Below are 22376 nucleotides of genomic sequence, written 5' to 3'. Positions count from 1 at the left end.
CAATTTGCCTCAATAGCTGCCGCAACACAGGTAACTTGAAAACCAAGAATTCTACGTAGGCTGCCCGAGTTTTCATTAACATGCGTGTACGCCTGCACGTGTGACGGGGTAACAGGGGGCATTGGTAAGAGGAGCTAAAGCATATCCAAAAGGCCCGGTGTGGCTCAGACGGGCACCACGGACCAGAAACTGTACTGAGGGCTGGGCCCAAGAAGCTGCATCGGGGACAAGCCGTCAGGGCTTCCCCCGCGCTGTGACTGGGACGGCGCGGACGGTCCCCACGGAAACCGGACGAGCACAGCGAGCTCACGGGTATTCGGTTTGCTCATGCTCAGTGACATGGCCGTCCACACGCCTGCCTCCTTCACCAACGACTGCAGTTACCAAATTAACCTCCGATTTATCACCTAACTAAAAATTTATCCAGAGTTTAACAGAAACCCAGTTTGGAGTGTTTTTTTTTTTAAGCGACAAAAAGAAAAAGCCTAGAAACTAACGTTCTCCAATAAAGTTCTTTTATTTGAGTTCAACTTAAAATAGCTTAAGTTTGAGCTCTCTGCTAGAGAAACGCCACGGCCACCCACTCCCCGTCACAGAAGAGTGAATTTTAAAGCAGATTCGCGTCACACTCTGGGCTTCTACCATCGTACCCAAAACACTGTTTCCGTAAGTGTGACTGTCACAGCACCGAAATGTCCAGAACGAATCCCTAACTTAGAACGTTGTTCCCGTGTCACCGGGCCACAGCTCCCGTCTCCTGCCCACACCCACTGTTGGAAAACCGGGGGAACAGCCCGCACGCCCCCAACCGGCTGGGTCCCTCGGAGAACCCCGTCCGTCTGTCTGCGGGCTCAGGCAGGGGGCGGGCCCCACAAGGGCACACGGAGCCGGTCTCGGGGGTCTCACTGGTCTCACGGGTCTCAGGGTCCTCGGTCAGCTGGCTCCTCCTGGCTGAGCACTGACACAGCCAAGGGGGTGGGTCCAGATGCGTGGCTCCGCTCAGGACTTGATTTTCCACAGCTGAGAAAAGAAAATCACCAGAACGAGTCAGTCTGACACAACAGGTGGGGTTTGTGAGTGTGATCACATGACCGTGACCCACGCGCCCTTTAATGAGATGAGACGCTCTGGCCACAGCCGCAGAGAAAAAGCACGAGATTTTCAGGGCCGAAAGTGACAGATTACAATTCGTGGGTTTGGGCTTTTCATTCGTTCTGACTCTGGACATGTCCCCAGATCAGAGGAGACCCTCGCTCAGCCCACCCCATTAATCTGACATGAGATTCAAACCTGGTTTTTTGGTGCAACTCTAAGAGCACAGAATATTGTAAAAGGAGACGACCTCGGCCAAGAAGCCTGTGGGCCACCAATCCAAACGCCTTTCTTTACTTTGAGAGTTTTACTTCCACGCCAGACACACACACACACAGTGAAGAATGAAGGTAATTAACTATTCTATACAGTAGTTTTCAACACGAAGCCTGATGCTACAGAGTGGCAGCCACACTTACTCGTATATTAAACCCTAGAAGGTCACTTATGACGCCTGAGACAGCAGAAAGGATAACTACTCGGGTGATGTTGTAGATTAAGGGGTTCATTGTCAGCCCATAGAGTCGAAACGGTGTGTCCAGCTCCTGCGAAAACATGAAAGAACCAAGTGGAGATGCGCGGTTTCTCAGTCTCGGCAATTCTGGGCTGTCACCTTGAAGTCTCGGCCGGGGGGCTGCTTGTGGCTGTGCCTTCCCGTCACGCTCAGCAGCTGCCTTCGGAAGGGCTGTGGGGTCGCCCACTTTCTCATTAGCTACGTCTTTCAAAGCACAGTCGGGCAATACGTTGTGATTTTTTAAATCACGTAATTAAAGAAATCAAGTATCTTCAGACATCAAGCATCACCCGAAGCTGGGTAACAAATGGGAAATTTTTTCTTACGGAGTCGTGAACCCAAACCTACGAAAGGTGACATTTCGAACCTACTCAGCATAGGTGTGTCTGTCACTAGGGTCTTCCCAGAAAGTAAAGCACTGACTTAGTTTCAATGGCAGTAAGAGCGTCACAGGGTGTCACTTACTTTCAACAGTTTGGTGGACAGTTTTAACACATTGTTTACCAGAGTGAGCTGTTCTTTCTTATTTGGCTTTTTTTCCATCTTAAGATATAAGTTAATCTGAGGGAAGGAACAGAGATTAAGATAAATGTCAAAGAAAAAGACACATATACTGCAGTAATTTGGCCGATTTCAAGAGTCCCGTTTTTAAGTCAAGTGAATTGTGAAATTCCGGCGGCTACTCCACAGAGCACAGGCCACGCCCAGCCCCCACCCCCGACAGTCCCATTCGGCAAAGACAGTCCATTTTGTGAAGAAAGGAAGCGATACAGCGATTTAAATATCAAAACTATGAAACTCTTAATATTAATTATAACAACATGTAAACTCCTTGAGTTCAAAAACAGTATCTTATCCATCTTGGTGTCCCTGAAATAATCCAATATCTTCATTAAAGATTTATGGAATGGAAGAAGATTGCTGCTTTTGAAAAGAACTAATCTTTATTTTTTTCCCTTCTAGGAAGAATTCTCCACTATAATTCTAAAGCAAAAAATAAAGAACTAATGATGTCAAATGCTTTTATTGAAACTTATGGATAAACATAGATTTTCTAAAAGATTTACTACTCTGTATTTATAAGAAGCATTTCTCAATCTTAACAGCCACTCACATACTAAAGAACAAGTGTTTTCCAAACACTGAATGCATTTTATGGCCGATACAGGAGAAATTCAAGAAGCTTATTAAATATACTTAAATGACAAGCACTTGTCATTTACTTCTTAATGCAGAATATGAGTAACAGTATGCTTTATGCCCATCAATGAGATAACCTTTATAGTATACAATGTCTTTTCAATCCACTGCATCGTAATTCGGATGATCCTGAGAGTAGGTGGGGAAGGTACTGCGCTCATTTTACAAGAAGGAGACAATTACCGAGTGACTTCTAAGGTCATATAGCAAGAAAGCAACAGACCCTCAGCTCAACCCTGAATCCCGTTAGGCCACCCCTAAGCAATGGACGGAACTGGCGAGGCCATGGCAGTACCTGTTCGGTAAGTAATATTGAAACGTTGCTGTATTTCTTATTGGTTTCAGACCCCAACGAGGCCAGGCGCAGGAGAAAAAGTAGTAAAGCTGTTTCCCAGATCAAAAACTCCCAATTATAAGCATCGTTCAGGAAAGTTTTATGTCCTTGGAGAACCTACACAAAGGACCAAAAAGAAGTGAAGTTTTTCATTTGCCTTAAAATTTCTAATTACTCCTTTATGCCAGCTATTTAAAAACACTGACAAGATAGCAATATTTTAATACTCAAAAGCGGAAGAGTTTACACTCATAAGGCATTATATCTATTTGGTCAGTCATTATGGCTCCACATTTACTAGTTTTCCTGGGCATGACAGGGTCCTGAAGTAACAAAGGAGGAAAACAACACAGTAAGGAAAAGACGACCAAGGCCTTTCTAGCCTCTTTAACCACCGTGTGCCCACACGCAGTTACATGGAGACCATTTTCCAAAGTACTGAGTTTGCTAACGACTGGACAGGTCCCGGAGACGCCTGGCCCATCTCGCTGAAACGACTGGAAAACCCTGGGAATGGGCTCTCACTCCACCTTAGGGTCTGCAGAGCCACAGCAGCTGCCAGTTAGCAAGGGTTATGGGTCAAGTTTCCTGGTGAAAGTTTTTGGTTTTTTGAATTTTTTTTGCAATTGATTCAAAAGCAAAGTCCATGCAAGTCCAAGGTAAAATGGAGTTTATTGAAAAATACACAGAGAATGCTCACAGAGACCAAATGCAGGCGTTTTGAAAAACAAGAAGTCACCAACAGCTGCCTCCCCCCAGGGCCATCTGGGCTCCCACCCCCACTCCTCTCAGCTGACTCCACTTCTTCCAGGACCGTTGTTTATGGCTCCCCCGACTCTGAGACTCTGACTTCTCCCAGGCCTGGTCTGTTGCAGCACGCTGCTGCCCCATCGGTCCCTACTGACCTTTCTTAGGTCCACCACTGAGATCTCAGATTTTCAGTTCTAATTTCCAAGAGGGAATATGTTTATTAGCTTAGTCAGGGCCAGGTGTTCACCCCTGCCAGTAAGAACTCGGGGAGGGAATTAACAACTGGCAGCAACCGAGGCCCATCTGCTCAGCAGGGGATACGGTTTCCTGTGCAGCAACGGATAACACAGAAACCACGGCCACACTGCTATGAAGCCAACAAAGGAAAACTTAAAACCAGCCAGAGAAAAACAGCACTACTTCTAAAAGAGCAGTCATAAGAACAACAACTGATTTCTCAAGATAAACCATGGAAATCAGAAGGTAATAGAATCCTGCAAGTGCTGAGAGTAACTGGCAGCCTAGACATCTACACCTGGTGACAAGAGCCTTCAAACATGAAAGTGACAAAAGACATTTTCAAACAAAAACAGAGAGAATTTACCACCAGCAGATTCTTAAGTAGAAGGAAAATAACACAAAGAAAAACACAGAAACACAAGAACTAATGAAAAGAGTAAATATGTAGATAAATATAAATAAATGACTCTAATGCACATTAGTAAGTACATCTGGGGGTTTAAGAACTATGTAAAATTTGAATGAAGAACAGTAATAACACACAGTGCTGATGGAAGATTGAATATAAAACTGATCACAGGCAGGACAATAAAGCCAGCCTCCACAAATACTCAAGGGACCAGAAACATTCAGAGCACGTTCTCTGAGCACAGAAGAATTAAGTTTAAACTCAGTAAACAGGAAAGTATAAGACAAGCCTGTGACTCCTTTAATAAAGGAAGCACAGAAGTGCGAGGAGGAGGAAGGAGTGGGAGAAGGAAGAGATGACAAAGGGGCCTGTCAAGAGCTCAAAGGAAGGGCCTCCCACTGGCCCAAACCTGCCACCATGAGGGTGCAAGGGTTTAACCGCCGGTCAGAAATGGCCGGCTAAAATGACAGTGGCCTTGGAGTCAAAGGGCTGCCGGATCACCTTTATTCTCATTACAAAGTCAGGAAAATTAACAGGCATTCAAAAGAGCCAAAGAAATGCGGACCCCCCGTCAAAAATATACGAGCTCAAGTGCAGGCAGCTGGTGCAGACGGACACGAGGTTTACCTGGGCACAGCAGATGAAGGCGATGGAGAGTGTCAGCAGGAAAACCGAAGACACCACCACGTCCACGGAGCGCTGCGGGCCCCGCCTCTGCGGCGAGACACGCGGGTGCACGGGTTAGGGAGCGTGAGGGGGCGGCATGGCCCTCACACCACCAACGCTCTGACTCCCACCAAACTCGTATTATTTTTTTCTTTTGTCTTTCAACATTAGTATTAAACAGCTACACGAAGCTTCTGACGTAGGGTTTTAACAACAACTTTAATTAAGCACTGAAATCCATGCTGTTCCAAATTAAGAGCATGACTGATTTGCTGACATATTCTCAGCTGGATTATTTCCCCAAAATGTCAGGAAAAGATGCAATATTCAATTTACCGCTCTGCTCTAAGAATTTAAACTTTCTTTTCCCTTTCTAAGCTCTATTCACTTGACACCCGCCAGCCTGCAGACGTACCATTTCCAAGCTGGCGCAGGGCCGGCCCGCCGCCCACGGAGACAGCCCGCCCGGCACACAGAGCCCACTGCCCACCGCCCCTGCCGTGGGGAACATCGGGGAGCGTGTTTTCTGCACACTCTCGCACGTACTCTACTGTTAATCAGATACAACTCACCTTTAGAAAGGAACGCAGTGATAACCATATCTTAATGTTCTCTACCTTTTTAAGTCTGAAATGAGGTATTTCATATTTTCTAGCTTTCCTGGCAGAAGTAATATGGCTGAAGAGTTTTGCAAATAAAAATCTCTAGAGAAGGTTAGAAAAGAAAAATCACAAAGGGAAATGTACATATGTGTCTGCGTATTTATATATTTGTAAAAAAAACATGCCCGGCATATAAAAATTGTTAAAGGGATGAAATTCTAATCAGTGATCACTAAGACGGTGAAAGACTCTGCTGACAGTTCATCAGTCTGCTGCTCCCAAACTGCGTGACAAGGTGACCTGCTTCCTGACACCTGCCACGCTCTGGACCTTCGTGAGTCCCCAACTTCAAAAACAAATGTTTATACAGAAATGTCGTTTTTTCCCAAATTGCATTTCCATTCAAAACCCTGGGTTTTTTTGCACGCATCCCCAATATATGAGGTCCTCCATCCCAAACTCACACCGAATTGCGATCATTTTAATTCTCACTTCGCCATTTTTCACAGAATCGTTTTACTGAGACTTACTACACGTGCAGGACTAGACAGCAGCAAGGCACACCGGGGTGCAGGTACCAAGCAGTCGGCTAGACTCACTCACTGGCTGAGCCCCTCACTCTAAGCACGGGCTCAGCAAACCTTCAGATTCTACGAAATCACTGTGAATAATCCATAGCATAAATGTTCATAAATACTCAATTTCCACTTCTCCATCCTTCATGGTACACGTTAACTTTTTGAGAAAGCACAAATCAAGAGCACAAAAATAATTCAGTGAAGTAGATATAAAAGCAGAGGTAACAAATTTTAATTTTCTACTAACCTGTTTATATGTTCTCTCTGCCACACACATCATGAAAAAAAACATCCACGTGAGACACAATCGTTCAAAAAAATTAATTATAGACAAAATAATAACAGGCGTAACCGGTGGCGCCCCGCAAAAGAGAGTCAAGATCTCCTCGGTTGAGATGGACTTCAGCTGGTCAAAGCTCTTCTCACGGAAAAGTCGATGTAAAAACGGAAAAAATGCTAACCCAACGGTGACGACATTTCCCAGCATCTGATAACCGACTCCTTGCTGATACGCATTAACCTGGGAATTAATTCGAAACGTCCATCATTATGGCACAGCTGAAGGGAGTTATGTAGCAGCTTTATCAAATTCTACTTAGAAAATTAAAAACTAAATCTCTAAATCTAAAAGTACAAATAAAAATGATATACAGCCCTGGCTGGTGTGGCTCAGTGGATTGAGTGCTGGCCTATGAACCAAAGGGTTGCCAGTTCGATTCCCAGTTAGGCACATGCCTGGGATTCAGGCCAGATCCCAGTAAGGGGTACATGAGAGGCAACCACACACTGATGTTTCTCTCCCTGTCTTTCTCCCTCTTTTCCCTTCTCTAAAAAAAGATGCAGAGATTTATGACTCTTAGATCTTATTAACAATTAGGCTTTCAAGAAATAAGGAGTATTTGTCGAATGTACCTGAACAACTGATCGTGCTCATAGAAACCTTTGTAATAACCACCAAAAAATGCTACCACCTAAAGACTGACTATAAAATTAAAAATAAAGCCCTGACTGGTGTGGCTCAGTTGGTTAGAGTGTTGTCCCACAGACCAAAAGGCTGCAGGTTCGATTCCAGGTTGGGGTATGTGCCTGGGCTGTGGGCTCAGTCCCTGGTTGGGACGAGTGCAAGAAGCAATCAATCGATGTTTCTTTCTCACACTGATGTTTCATTCCCTCAACTTTCCCCCTCTCTTCCCCTCGCTCTGAAATCAATAAAGTAAAAAAGTAGTAAGAACTAAAAACACGAATTTGCTTCACAAGCAGAGTACAGTGTATTAGGCCCTACAAGATGCTGCCGGTCACTGAGCAGATCTTTTGAAAAGCCAGGAACACTGCCGCCTCACCCTGCTCATGATGACGCCGCTGATCTCCAGCACCGACATGTCCGCCTTTTTGCACTCGTTTCCCTCCCAGATTATCGCACTGACGCGGTCAGAGGCGGGGCTTGAGTTCTGAAGCCAGAATATGTGGTTCTGAGAAGAAAAACGAAACCATTTCTACCCACTGCTCTTTCCTCCACTCGATTTCCCCCCTTCCTCCTGCTCCCAGGCCTGTGCCCGGGTGCAGCCTCCCGTTCTGTTCTCTCCCTCACAAAGCTCATCGTGCCAACGACCACCTCGGGGAGGCTGGCTTCTGGTTCCGTTTTCTTTCCTAAGCCATTTTCCTCCGCGGAGAGACGCTAAATGTCTCCTACAGGGACAGCATTCCGTCATCTCCGAGGCTGCTTCCCTCTCTACATGCGTGGAAGCAGGGTAAGGTTGGTGCATTCGTCAGATGTTAAGAGGGAGAGTATTTCCAGAGGAACACAGCTCGACAGGGGCGGTAGGAAGTTACTTATGAAAGGTGCTTGACAGGCCTTCACTACCACGTGTCTGACTGAGCGGGCAGGCCCCCCTCCGTTCTAATCAGAGCCAGAAAAGCACCGAAAGCTCAAGGGGAGAAGGTCGCGGTGAAACGGCGCCCACTCTCCTCTGCCATCTCATGTCTCGTGCTTCAAGGAGCAAGAAGCTCAAGTCCCATCCCACCAGCACACTCCTCTCTGATCGCCACAAGCCTCAACCTGCCGTCTTCTGAAATTAAAGTCCTTATAGTCTACGTCAGACATATCAACAGCTAAATTACATGCTGCATTTTCATGTCCGTCAATAATTTCCCATATAGTAACCTTATGCCAACTGGACTCGAACTTTCTAACAAAGTTTCGTGTATACCCTTTCTACCACAATGCCTAGCATAATGCTGATGAGCACTTACTGCTTTGGCCGTTGAGTTGGCACAAAAATATTTATTGAGCACCTACTACATAACAACACGTGGTATGGATTCAGTGGTGAACGAGACAGATGTGGTGCTTGATGGGAAGGAGCTCACACCTGAGGAGCAGGGAAGGAATGGTCAGAGACGAGACCGTCTCAGGGCAAACCAGGGGAAAGGAGCGAACAGTCCAGAAGAAAACAAAAGCGAAGGGGGCGGCACCAGTCGGAAGCATCACTGGCAGCCGGGAGGAAGTGAAATGAAGGGGCAAGCCCAGGGAGGCTGCTGTGGCGACAGAGGGCCCTGTGCAGCCAGGACACCAGACTCCGGTAACACGCGGCAGAACCGAGAGGAAGCAATGACCAGGGAGAAACGTGGTGATGAGGGCGAGGCCATGAGGACCCCACTGTCTCTACCCGGGTGGCTGGTGGTGGCCTTCAGAAATACGGGGACAAAAAGAACAGGTCAGGTGTGGGGGCTGGGACGTGAAGAACTCCTATGAGATGGCGGGTTTCTCTTATCTGATTATTCTCACATACACCTGAAAGTGTACTGTAAACCCCAGAGGTGCGAAGGAGGTCAAGGTCATCATGCCGTGTGTAACCACAGAGGACTGAAGTAACTAAGGTGAAGCCTCGGATGCATGTAAAGAATATTTAGATTCTGGGGGGGGTGGGCTGGGATGGGAGTAAAAGACAGAAAACTGTACTTGAACAATAATTAAATAAAAATGCTTTAAAAAATTTTTAAAAGAATATTTAGATTCAAACTTTGGTAGCAAAAATGGAGAAAGCAGCTTAGAACTTTAGTGAGAAAATGGATGCTATTTCTGGTTAGTTTTAAAAAGTTGTACAGATTTAATAAAGCAGGATTTCTTTTTCATAAAACTACCCAAAAATCTAGAAAACTCAATAATAATTAAACAAACGTATACCCGTCACCCACTATCTGGAAGTCACCGTGGAACTATTTAGCCTGAAGAACAAAAAACTAAGCAGCACGACCAGGGTCAAGTGTTGGAAAGGCTGACGTGAGAAGCTGCTTATCCCTTCGCTCTGCCCGGCAGGGACACCACCTACAGGAGCGACACCTCCCGCCCCGCAGTGCCACACAGAGGCTCCGCTGGTCATCTGGTGGGGACAGAAACAGTGACGCTAACATGCACAGGGTACGTGCCCTGTGCCCGGCATTGTGCTAAGCACTTTTATATTATTCTCAGTAGATAAGACAATATTCTGAAGAAGCAGAGACCATTATCACCACGGGATGAAGGATAAAAAAAATCCTACAGGTGCAGAATGATTCCTGTATCAGCTAGAATGTTGAAATACCTCCTAAGGGATCTCCAGTTCCAGCCTATCCGATTTTATGATATTCATATAAAACCTAAAGTTAAAAGCAGCAACCGATGTATACATTACAGAAGCCGTGCCATTTCCTAGTAATTCATACACAGCAACGTGATGTCCCTAAAATAGAACACGAGGCTGATGCACCAAACAACCCTCCTCATGCAAGAGAAAAAGTATTATGAAAAAATTTGGCTTAAGGCAACTGTAGAGTACTTCCCCCGAGCTCTCGTCCCAACATCGATGCTCAATTCCCCCATCTCTAAATGAGGGGCGACGACAGCGCCCACCTAGTAGGGTTGTTACAAAGTTGAATGAGAATACGGAGTCCGGCACAGGGTAAGCTCACAATACACACTGGCTACTGCTCCCATCGCCTCTACAGACCTGCTGAAAAACATCCTCTTTGGGGTCGCGTTTGGTCCCTGAGTGAAGCGTGCTCACGTGGGCCCCCTCGCTGTCGCTGGTGACAGAGGACCTGCACTCTGGGCCGTGCAGCAGGTCGTCCCACAGCATGTCCTCGGTCTCCGAGTCGTGGCGGGTGCTTTCCGAGTCTCTCCTGGACACGTGCAGGCTCCGCGGGCCACCGCCGCTCACGCCACATCGAGAGCCCTGTAAACACAACAAAGAGGGTTTTCTCATTCACTTCTCAGAAACAGTCCTCTACCTGAAATAGATCACTTATCCGTGGCGATGGCCGGCAGGCTCTCGCAAGTCGGTCACTGTGTATTCACTTGTTCACAAGGCCACACAGAACAGGAACACATTTTAATATTTAAATGTTAAACCCTGCCGACTCGAACGAGCAGGACTTTAAAGCGACTCCCTCCTCAGGTCCACTTGGTAAGCTATACAGCTGTCTAACCTCAGTGCTGTGCACCGGAACTGATACAGTATCAAAGGTCAACTGTAACCGAAATTTTTTAAAAGTTTTTCTAAAGTCAAAGAAAGAATGTGCTGGCAAGTATATACATGATAGGCAGGTAGACAGAGATAAACCGACTGACAAAAGGGCTCTCTGCGAGAAGTCACTGCCAAAGCAGGTGCCCTGCAGGGGACGGTCCCTGGGTGCAGGCGGCTGAGCCTCCGTCCTGCCCTGCCCGGAGCTCCCCCTCTCTAAACACCGTGAGTGGGGCAGTAGGGCTGGTCACAGGCAGGGGCCCGGGCAGGCCCACGCTCGATCCACTGAGCCACACCAGCCAGGCGACGATACTCTTAAGGTTAGGTGACAATGTGGGGTGGGTAAAGGGGCCGACAGTGACGGTGGAAGACAACTGGACTTCGGGTGGCAGGCACACGACGCAATACACAGATCCTGCATCCTAGAGTATACGCTTGAAACCCACATAATCTCATTAACCAATGTCACCCCAATGATTTTAATGTAAAAATGAGATAAAATTTAAAATAATAATAATAATAAAAATGACAAGATCGTATGAAAAGAGTTCATTCTCTTTCCGGGACTGAGCATCACACAGAAGGGCTCAGACAGGTGAGCGGAGAGCCGGTGGCCAGAGCGGGGCGGGCGAATATAAACACCACCCGGACAGCCGGTCAGACAGGACAGGACAGGACGGGGCCCTCACACCGGAGACCACGCCCTGCGCAGCGACCCCTCCGCGGCCCCATTACCTGACCGAAGGCTGCCGATTCAAACTCCGATTCGGCCAGACTGTCCGAATCCCGCACAACGGGACACCACTTGGGAGCGCTCTTCATTACCTGCCAAAACCAAGGTAGTGAACAACAGCGGAACGTGTTAAACGCTACGGAACAACGCGATGACCTACAAGTTGGTGCCCAGGCTCTGAGGACCCGAAACAGAAGTCACCTGAGAGTTGACCTGCCGGGGAAGCAGGGGCTTCCTGCTCCTGACCTCGCAGCCGTTGTCGCTGGAGGCCCCCTCCACGCTCCGGCGCAGGATCATCGTCTGTGTCCGGGCCTCGCCGTCGTCCTCGCTCGACAGGTCGTCTGACATCCCATTGCCCACCCGCCTGAAAGCCTCCTACGAAGAGAACGGCAACTCCTTCGCAGGGGACAGCGCCAAATACGCCCGTAGGCGACACGCGCCAAAACGAGAAAGCACATAAAAACTCAAACAGTAAAATTCAACTAAACCAAACGGAACAAACCTACACAAGCACTCGATCTCAATAAAGGAAAACGCTGAACCTGAGACAAAACAGCCTAAACACTGAGGCAGTGCGCCGCGGAGGTGAGAGGCACAGGCGCCAGTCGAACTCTGAGTGGGGATCACCAGCCACCGTGGCTCGGTTTCCTCGTCTGAGGAGCAACACTAACAAAAGCACCTGTGTCACCGACGTGTTGAAGAAATGAAACGAGTTACTACATGTAAAGACTTAGAACAGTGCCCAGGTGCACTGATAACTCAAAAATACTAGCTTTTGGTAATTATGTAATGCCACAGTTTAACAAGAAAAAAATTTTCAAGGTGATAGAGGAGAAATGTAGTTCGTCTTAGACACAGAGCAGAATGCCTGTCCCTAGAAAGCAGTGTCCCACACCCCACCTCTCTGGACCGCGACACTGCGATCAACGGCACGTCCCAGCCGTGCTGTGGTGCTGGCTCAGCAGCTGGGGCCGTAACGACTGCTGGCCCCCGGAACTGGAAGGGTCGGCTTCAGTCTCCACGTGACCGCTCTCCTGTCACGTCCCGTGGGTTTACGTGTCCCTTCCTCGTTACGACAAATTAGACCAGCCCATTAGCATCTATTTCCTATCTCCAGTGGGGTCTGAGAATAGGGAAATTTTCATGGGAAAAGGGAGATTTCGATGTATTAACCTGTAGCCGTGGGAACCTTACCCTGCGGCCCTTTTCCCCATCGGAAAGCTTCCCCTTCTCTGCCGCTGGCCACGTTTTGATCTCCGGTCGACACTGCCTCCTCTTCATGATGGGGCGCAGGGCACTTGTGTCCCTGTTGGTTTCGGTCCCTTTGCTGCATATTTTTACTCTTTTACCCCTGTTTTTAAAAAGGAGAAAAAATACTGACTAGTATTCTGAAATTTACACTTTCCGTTAAATCGTTTTTCCCTGAGGAGCACAATATACAAGAAGATACCCGCTCAAAACAGGAATTTATAAAAAAATTATGTTTATGTTTAAACTTCAGTCGCCTTCACAGTACTCTCCACCTGATGTGATACACCTTTTGAGAGGTTTTCCCACTGTTCAGGTTTTGAATGCGTCAATATTGAGGCCTTTTAGTGCTTCTGTCGTTTTTTGTTTCACCTCTTCCACATCGGCAAAACATTTCCCTTTGAGGATTTTTTTTCATCCAGGGAAACAAAAGTTGCTCGGGGCAAGATCGTGTGAATAGGGAGGGTGGGGCACAAGGGTCATGTTATTTTTTATCAAAAACTGCTAAACACTCAGGACGGCATGGGCAGGTACACTCCTAAATCACCCACCATGAAATGGGCAAATGCACTGAAAGAGTCGTCAGGGGAAAAAAAAAATCACTGAAGCCGAACACAGCCTCTCACAACAACGCCAGCTGGTACACTGATGCAGATGGGCTCTTAGAACACCCACCTAGTGGGGGAAGGCTGCACTACACGGGACCCACCCTCCAGAAGATAATTCCGGGTATTTTTAGTCCCCTCTCATATTACTCTGAAAATCTAAAAAATTCAGAAAGCATACTGTTTTGATTTCTTGCTTGCTAAGGGTATAAAAAGGAAGAATAAAGTTATCTCTGGTCTCCAAAGACTCAGGTCAGTTCACTGAAAGGAAGCCCGTACTTTCCAGTTTTGCAAGGCAACAGGTTTGCAGTTTCTCCACTTCTCCCGCAAACACAATGCCAACCCCTGCCTCACTTTGCCTGCTTGTGGCACCTTGTGGAAGGTCCTCCCCTCTCCCCACAACTCTTGGCTCCTGCGTGACCCCTGCTGATAACCACACTGTGGAACCATCACTGCGTCTGCCGGGCCCCCAGTCAGCACGCAGTCTCCACCGTGTTCCCACGTCGCGGGGGCTGCAGCACCCCTGCTCCTTCCTGGTTGGCCCTAAAACCACGGAGAGTGGGGAGGCCCAGTGTCCAGCAGAACGCGTAGGGCGAAGAACTCACACACATCAACCAAGGAGTGGAAACGTATCTTTGGAGAAATACGTGAATATACTTCATCTTCAGAAAAGTAACTGTGAAAGAACTTTATTTTTGAGTCACACCCATGTGACAAATGAGTCTTTCCTGGAGTCGCACGAGTGCCGTGGCAGCCTGCAGATCTCCAAGGAGAGAGGATGTCTCAGACCAGCATCCCTTTCTGTCCCACAGGCCATCCGCCCAGCCTCCCCGCCTGCTGCCCATTTCGAAGGCAGTATCGGCCTTTACACTGAACAATAACTCATCCTTTTCAAGACCTTCTTTCCCTCATGATATTGGCTCACATGGTTTAAGATATTTGCCTTTTCAGAGTGCTTAGATTTCTGTAATCTTGTGGTCTAAACAGTCATTAAAGATCAAAACAGAGTGAACTGTTAGTGTGGATTACTGGATTTACAGGTAACAGGAAAGTGGACACATGCTGAGTAAGCAGTTCATTCCAGAGCCTTTAAAGAACCACACACACTGCGAAGGTGCTGTGCTTGCACTTGGTCCTCCGACAGCCTGATGGATGACACACTGTGTGAGCATGAATGTGGGCACAAAGTCGAGAACAACTCCAGCGTGAGACCTCCCACCTGTTGCCAAAGAGAGTGTCCCAGACGCCGCTAATGAAGGGTACGGATTCCACAGCTTCTACCCCTCTGGCTTTATCAGAGGAGTTATTTCCATTTTCTCGGCTCCCATCACCATTCACAGTTTTTCGTAGTTTTCTGTTAAAAGAAATATTTCAACAACTTCAGATTGTTTAAGAACTTTTCTATTTCTGCCCAAAATATCCCCTCCAGAAAATTATGCTCACAGACTACCACCTGAAATTAAGTGTAGTGAACTTCGTCTGACGAGGATAAATCTGCAGGAATGTGTCCAACGTCAGGGCAAAAGCAGGCTCCAGGTCAGGGACCTGCACCATCACGCCGTTCGATCACGAAGGACGAGAACGGCCACTCAAACGCTCCCGGGAGGGAGACCCGCACACACGCGACTAGGAGTCGGTTCAGTAACAAGAACAAGTCTTCTAACTCTGAATGTCAGAAACCCACCCATTCGGCACATTTAACCAGGAGAACACAAAATAGTAACTGGTCACACAGCGTTGATATCCCATGCAGTTAAAAGGTATTTCCTGTAAGTACCACAAAGACTCACACAACAGTGGATGCTCTCGGCAAACATTAAAATGACTTGAACTGAATTTTCAAGAAATCTTTTGGGGGGAAAAGGGTTTCTTTCAGAAATAATACTCAAAAATAAGAATAAATATGTTGAAATTCATTGCACCAGGTGAAAAAAGTCTTATTTAGTAACTGCTTAGGGGAACAGAAATCTACAGGTATTCTGAGGAAAAATAATACCAGATAAACGTAAGAAACCATCAACCGTTTCAGAACCCACATACAGCACATAACCAATATAAACATGACATGAATTCAATGGCCAGAGAAGTCAAATCAACCTTTATTAAAAGTTTAGAACACTTAGAAATCCATTCTTATTATGCACTATTGAGAAAAGGTAAATTTTTAGTAGCACTAACCCAATGTACTAAGATCCCTGTTTATAGTGAACTTTCACCAAATTTTGAGTAAGACTGAATTTTGAAGAATATTTTTTCAAAGTCAATATTTGATAAATTTTAATATAGAAATAATACAGGAATTTCCTTTAAGCCACTTCATGACACTAAAATGACAACTTTAGTCATTTTAAGCCACTAAATGACAAAATCCCAATGAGGATTATAAGTGTATGACGAAGTTTCTTAGCATCAGAGAGAAGACTAAAAAGCAAAGCCTTTTTTATTTTTAGCCAAAAAATAATATAAAACAGATACCAATCAAAACATTTTTATTACATGAACCAAAGATGTTTTGTTATCTACGGTGCTTCCTAGAAACTCCCAGCTCCGGTGCGAGCCCCCTCTCACCTCCGCCGCCGGCTTCCGTTGCTCCCTGACGGCCGGGCCACCTGGGTGGACACGATCTGACAGTGGACGGTCCCCATGAGCAGCATAAGGCACAAGGGCCCCAGCACCTCGCTCACGCTCACGATGGGCATCATCGAGTACAGCACGAGCGCCGTGACTGAAACAGGAGGGGTCACAGTCGGAGACGGGAGGGGCCCCTTCAAACTGATTCTGGGAGTCACGCAAATTATTTCTACCAAAAGTCCATTATTTTAAAAGCCCACACGGGAAAGCACGCAATTTCCTACAATACACTCTGCCTGCACACGAGCAGAGTAAAAACCTGGAGCCTTTTCTGGCAGCGCAGGGACAACCTGGGGGCAGGCACGCAGACTGCGCAGCAGAGCAGGCAGTCGGGACACCCCAGGGCGCACGGAAAACCTGGCACATACGACTTATCCCAACATGCAAGGCAGAAGTTCTTCTGTCATTCCTGCGGAAAATATTTAACATTCCCCTACAAGTGACCCAAGAAATGCGTATTAAAGGAGCAACATGTTTTTTGTATATCAAATGAGGTAATGATATTTCACATTATCACAATGTGGTAAGAGCCTGGTCAAACAGCCACTCCCACCTACTGCTTTCCCTTGACCTGTGTCACCAGCGGTGTCACATGCATGGTGGGTGAAAGCAGGGTTACGGTTGTGCGTTTGGAAAATACTGTAGCAATGGATCAATAACACCACAAGAATAAACTCTGTGCCTCTCACACTCACAGCTGGACACACACTTTGCCCCGCCCTGTATGTGCTAAAATCTTTAAAATGTTGACACTCTTTGATCTGTTAATTCTGTTTCAGAGAATAAGTGCTAAAGAAGGAATATAAAATGTGACAGATTTTGTTCATGATGTCATTATTGGGAGAAAAAATTCAGAACCAACCCACCTGTTGACAATGTGGAAACAGTTCCATAAATGATGGACCTGTACAATTTTATGTAATGGAATATTCAGCAACTATAAAAAGGAATTTATGGTAAATCCATATGACAGACTTACAACGATATTATGTAAGTTTTAAATGATGTTCCCATATAATGGATTACACAGGCATTAAAATGACAGTATGAAGACCCAATCACCACTAAGTAGAATGTAAAATCCAGTGCCTTCTCCACGAAGCACACCTGGAGTACTCAGTGGCCGCCCGTGGCTGAGGGTCCCTGCTGCTGTGAGTGACACGGAACACCGCCATCCTCACAGAACTCCTACTGGACGGCACTGTCATGACTTTAAAAATTAAACTTACAGATTTGTAAATTCCTAGATATAGTTTTCATGACTGTTCAAAACAACCAACACAAAGAAACCAAAATCACCCTAAATCCTTGCATCCACGCCCACCTTCATGACTCCTTGCTCTAACTCACGTCCTTTGGCACAGGCATACCCACGGCGCGCACTGCCCACTTTCAGAAAGCATTCCTGGTGGGCAGCGGCGATACAGTGGTACAGAGGACACACCTGCACGCCGTGAGCAGAGAAAAGCAACATCGGGTAGTCGCCTGGAATAGATAATTAAAGTAGCCCCTGCAAGAGTGACTGGGGAACACAGGACACTGCAGAAAGTCTAGACAGGACGGCCTCCCTCTGAACCTTCCAGCTCTCCTAAAGATGAGGAAGACAGCCAGCCACGGGAAAAGCTGTAAGATTGTTTCAAACAGACAGAACAGCTGTGCAGGAGGAACAGAGGCCGTGAGCCTGGAGTGAGCGAGGTGGAGAGAGGCCGGGCGTGACCTCTGAGAGCCTGGCAAGGAACGGGTCAGGCACTACAGGCCCTGGTAAAAGGTTTGGATTCCCAGGAAATGAGAAGTCGCTGAAGGGTTTTAAGCAGGAAAATGGCATCATGTGGTTTCTGTCCTAAAGGATTTCTCTACTCGCTGTGAAAAGAATGGCCGGGAGAGGCTCAGAGGAGACGCTACTCCAACGGCCGAGCGGAGGGAGGCTGGGGCTGCGGTGGCGGCTGGAGACAGACACACGGAGGGAGGCCTGCTTTGGGGGTGGAGCTCACAGACCCGCAGACAGAGTGGATGTGAGAGTTGATGGCTGGGAATAATAGACAATTTTTCACCAGAAAACTGGGTGGTTGATGAGAGGATTTAATGAAATGTGGGAAGTCCTAAAAAGCAGCAAACTTGTACCAAGAAAAAAGTTTGTGGGGGGAAAAAAAAAAACCCAGAGTTCCATTTTGGGTATGACTAAGGTGAAGGTACCTATTAAATCTCCACGGACATGTCAAGCACATGGCTATATTTACAAGTCTGAAGTTCACGGAGAGATCTGGCCTGAAGACACACATGTGAGGGTCATCAGGGTATCAATCATATGTAAAGCAACGGGACTTCACAGAGAAGGGAGTCTGGGGTCCGACCCTGGGGTTGGGTGCTCGAGTGCCCAACAGAAGACCAGACTGAGCAGCCTGGAGGGAAGGACTGCGAGGCAGCAGAGCCCCCCCACAGTGTTCGCGTTCCCTGAGTGCGACCTCCAAATGGCCCGCGGCCCTTCGTTTCTTTGTGAATCTAATCCAGTGAAAGGACAGCTGTAGGAACAGTAAGGCCTGGCCCTGGCTGGGTGGCTCGGTCGCAGCGTCATCCCGAACACCACGAGGCCGCGGGTCTGAGCCCCGTTTGGGATGCGTATGGGAGACAAACACTGGGTGTTTCTCACATCGGTGTTTTTCTCTCTCAACTCAGTAAGCATATCCTTGAGTGAGAATTTAAAGAAAAAACAGTAAGGTCTATACTATCTAATAGCAAAAGCAGCAAAAAGAAGCGGTCATAACCTGTTCCAACGTCTCCAATTACCTTGCATGAGGTAAAGCAGTAGCAGCCAAACAAAGATTCTTACAGAGGTCACCTGAATCCACCAACTGCTGAACAATGGGAAAAACACAACTCGAACAAGCCCCTTCCGGGTCAGAGATGTCCAGGGAATTTCCGGTTTGGCTTTGGCAAATGTCGAGCCTTGAAATATACAATAAAACAAAACGTCAGACACTCCCACACAGTACAGACTGACACCCATTTGTAACTCTATTCAAAGCAGTGAGAGCAAAATCAGCCCGCAGCCTGTCCAGGTTTAAAAAAAACCCTCTTGGATGTAATCATTTCTTGTCTCAATCATGACGGCAAAAGCTAAAGCCAGCCAGGCTCACCTGAACGTTATACAATGCAGCCATGCTTTCTTAGTTCCAAGTTCATCCCTCCCTCTTGACCCTGATGGAAACCATCCGAACTCCACACAGCACTAAAGCACAGTGGGGATGCCTAGGCCTGAACGATGAAGAAGGAAGATTACTTCTGCAAGGTTAAGTTCGTGATCACATAAGGACCATGTCTGGAAGTAATCTTTAATACCACCATAAAATAACATGCATGAGAAACAGGGCGAATTTGGAACTCACCTCTGATCAAGTCAACGTCAATCAGGTCTGGCTTTATGTGACCCATCTTTTTTGGTTTGTTTTTGAAGCCCTTGGATGAAACAGAACAAAAACAGAAATAAAGAAAAAAAGCCCTTTTAAATATGAAAAGTAAACATGTTTCTATTTCTCTATTACAGCTGACTCCCTCTTACTGGGCATGCTTAATCCTAATGCTCCTTAAAGGAACTTGTGACTAACATTTATTTTGCTTTAGTTTTTAGTTTTATCAAACAAGGCACACACACTTTTATCGCTTTTAAAAATGATCACACAGTGCCAAAATATCAGTCAGGGGAAAGCCGTGGATTCCCCGAACCCATCTCTTCTCCAAGTTTCATTCATTAAAAACAAATAACTTGCATCTGATTTTAGTTGTCTCTCTCGACACTTACTTCCATACATCTAAATAATACGTCTATACCACTATTTTTTAACGTATGATTTTAGAAATCATCCTAACATTGCGGGGAAGGCAGAAGTAGGTTTACTGTTATGAGTATGCGAACAGTTTATTCTTATAATATTATATTATCTTCCATACAAACAACTGTAAACCTACTTCTGCCCCACCTCATGGTGTGAGAATTTAACTATTTCACCGCACATCCCCATACCCTCACTTCTACCCCCAAAACATACATCCTCCCAACAGAGTAATACTGACTTTTTGGTAAATCAGTAATCAGTGCTTATAGTATTATCACCACGAAGTATCATTCCCTGTGAGCTATATTTTATATTCGTCCATATATTCTATGAGGTCAAAATATTTACCATTTTTGAAATACTAAATGTGAAAAAATTAAGTTCTTTTCCTAAAAAAAAAAACAAAAACAAAAAAAACAATCTCCTAGGAACCCCTTCCCAGAACCCTCCGTCCCCCCACTCCGCGAGAACCAGCTGCGCTCGGGCCAGCTGCGCAGCCGTGATCGATCCCAGGGTTCCCTCTGCGGTCACCCCGACGAGTCCCTCCGCCCTTCTCTGCGGCCAATCCCCATTCCCTAAGTCCCATGTCTTCCGGGAGCACATCCTTCGGGAGAAAGGGGTCAAAAAAGGTAATTTTTAAAATTCTTGCATACCTGAAAATGAATTCATTCTACCCTCATATCTTTTTTGAAAATAGATCATTTTTATTGCTTTCTTCCCACACCATAATGTTCCCCCCCATACCCTCTCCCACCCCCACCACCACAACCACCACCACAGTGTTGTCTGAGCCCACGGGTCCTTTGTCTCTTTTTGATCAAAAGTTACAGCAGATCCAGAATTCCAAGTTGTTCATAATTTTCCCTCAGGAATTAAGACATTGTCCCGTTGTTTATTGGCGTCCAATGCCGCTACTGCAAATGTCCGCGCCACTCTGATTCTGGTCCTTTGCCGGCGAAGTGCTTCCTTCCCGATCTTCACGGTATTCACGGTGCTCCTTGGAACGGATAAAGACCTTGATAACGACGTGCCTTGATGGGAGTCCTTTACTGTGACTTGTGATGGGAATCTCCCCTATATCAGAATTCACATCTTTCAGTTTAAGGAAGTTTTCTTAAAATTTATTTTTGTATTTCTGCCCTTGCAACACTTAACTTTTCTCTCATATTTGGTTTTTTTGTTGTTTGTTTGTTCTATTTTCTGGAAATGTCCTCAAATGCTTCCATAAATTTTTCATTTTGATTTTGGGGTTTTTTTTTCCTATTCTTTCATGCTGAAGGATTTCTCAAATATCTAGTAATCACTGGCTACCCATTTCTACATTCAAATGTTCATTGAAGTAGTAATGATGAGTGCCCCAGAATGTAAATTACCTATCAACAGCTATTGGAAATTCCTCAACAGCAGCAGAACGGATTCATAACTGTGATGTTCTACTGAATAAACTACAATTATGTAACATGACTGAAACTCACAAACCTGATACTGAACTAAAGGCATCAGACTCGGCCATGACCCCACTGCACAAGACACTGCGATTCACCACCAACTGCGACCCTCTGAACACCCAGGGGCCCACCAGCACTAAATACTGTCACACACACACACACACACAAATCAGACTAAAAGTGTATGTGGTGCATAACTTCACTTACGTACAGGAAAGGCAAAATCAATCTGAGCGCTAGCAGCAGGGAACCGGTTCCCCCCATGGGGGTGGAGACCAGCCATGCTTGTGAGGGGGGCTTCCTGGGGGCTCACCTACGTTCCGTCTCTTCATCTGAGCTACGTGGATGTGTTCAGTGTGTGAAAATTTCTCAAGCTGTACACTTTCAATTCTGTTATACAGGTGTGTAAGTATATAGGCATATGCATATTTACTGTGTTTTACTGGAATAAAAAACTGAAAACTCACTGAAAGCCCTGTGTGAGTGTGGCTTACAGATCTGGGGCATCCCGTCAGGGTCATCGTCAGGGTCACCGTGCAGGAAGCTGAAGGGAATCACCAAATGTCAACACCTGGAGGCCTTTTTTTTTCCTGTGACCGTTCACATTCACAGAATCATCAATTATCGAGATCTGGAGATATTTTTTTCAGAGATCATTCAAAATAATCCTCCATCCCCATTTGCAGATGACATGACACTACACAGAAAACACTCAAGAATACACCAAAAATTAAGAGAATAAAATAATTCAGAAAAGTAGCAGGATACAAAATTAATACAGAGCAATGAACAATCAGGAGAAATTAAGGAAACAACTGCACTTACAATTACATCAAAAAGAATAAATGGGATTTCTGGTCAAGATGGTAATGTAGGTCAAAGCTGTGCTCACCTCCCCCACAACCACATAAAATTACAACTAATTTACAGAACCTGAGAACCATCTGAAGTCTAGCTGAGCAGAATGCCTATAACTAAGGATATACAGAAAAGCCTC

General features: G+C 46.1%; 1 protein-coding gene across 1 annotated transcript in view; it reads right to left on the bottom strand.

The window, feature by feature from the left end:
• Positions 1-498: 498 nt before the first annotated feature.
• The window catches only part of PHTF1 (putative homeodomain transcription factor 1), a 42525-nt gene continuing 20647 nt past the window's right edge, over positions 499-22376 (bottom strand). Inside the window, exons 4-19 of the mRNA XM_037152490.2 lie at positions 19485-19554; positions 18886-19044; positions 16039-16195; positions 14690-14824; positions 12812-12968; positions 11819-11992; positions 11620-11709; positions 10372-10596; positions 7726-7854; positions 6633-6905; positions 5778-5909; positions 5167-5253; positions 3102-3257; positions 2072-2167; positions 1512-1637; positions 499-1020 (exon numbers count right to left, since the gene is read on the bottom strand). Coding sequence (XP_037008385.2) covers positions 1000-1020; positions 1512-1637; positions 2072-2167; positions 3102-3257; positions 5167-5253; positions 5778-5909; positions 6633-6905; positions 7726-7854; positions 10372-10596; positions 11620-11709; positions 11819-11992; positions 12812-12968; positions 14690-14824; positions 16039-16195; positions 18886-19044; positions 19485-19554 — 2187 coding nt within the window. The 3' untranslated portion in view covers positions 499-999. The remainder of the gene's footprint in view (positions 1021-1511; positions 1638-2071; positions 2168-3101; positions 3258-5166; positions 5254-5777; positions 5910-6632; positions 6906-7725; positions 7855-10371; positions 10597-11619; positions 11710-11818; positions 11993-12811; positions 12969-14689; positions 14825-16038; positions 16196-18885; positions 19045-19484; positions 19555-22376) is intronic.

The sequence above is a fragment of the Artibeus jamaicensis genome, unplaced genomic scaffold (genome assembly GCF_021234435.1).
Source record: "Artibeus jamaicensis isolate MK-2021 breed Jamaican fruit bat unplaced genomic scaffold, CSHL_Jam_final scaffold_1689, whole genome shotgun sequence".
Taxonomy (NCBI): Eukaryota; Metazoa; Chordata; class Mammalia; order Chiroptera; family Phyllostomidae; genus Artibeus; species Artibeus jamaicensis.
The sequence above is the reverse complement of the archived record's forward strand: the minus strand, read 5'-3'. Positions and strand labels throughout refer to the sequence as shown.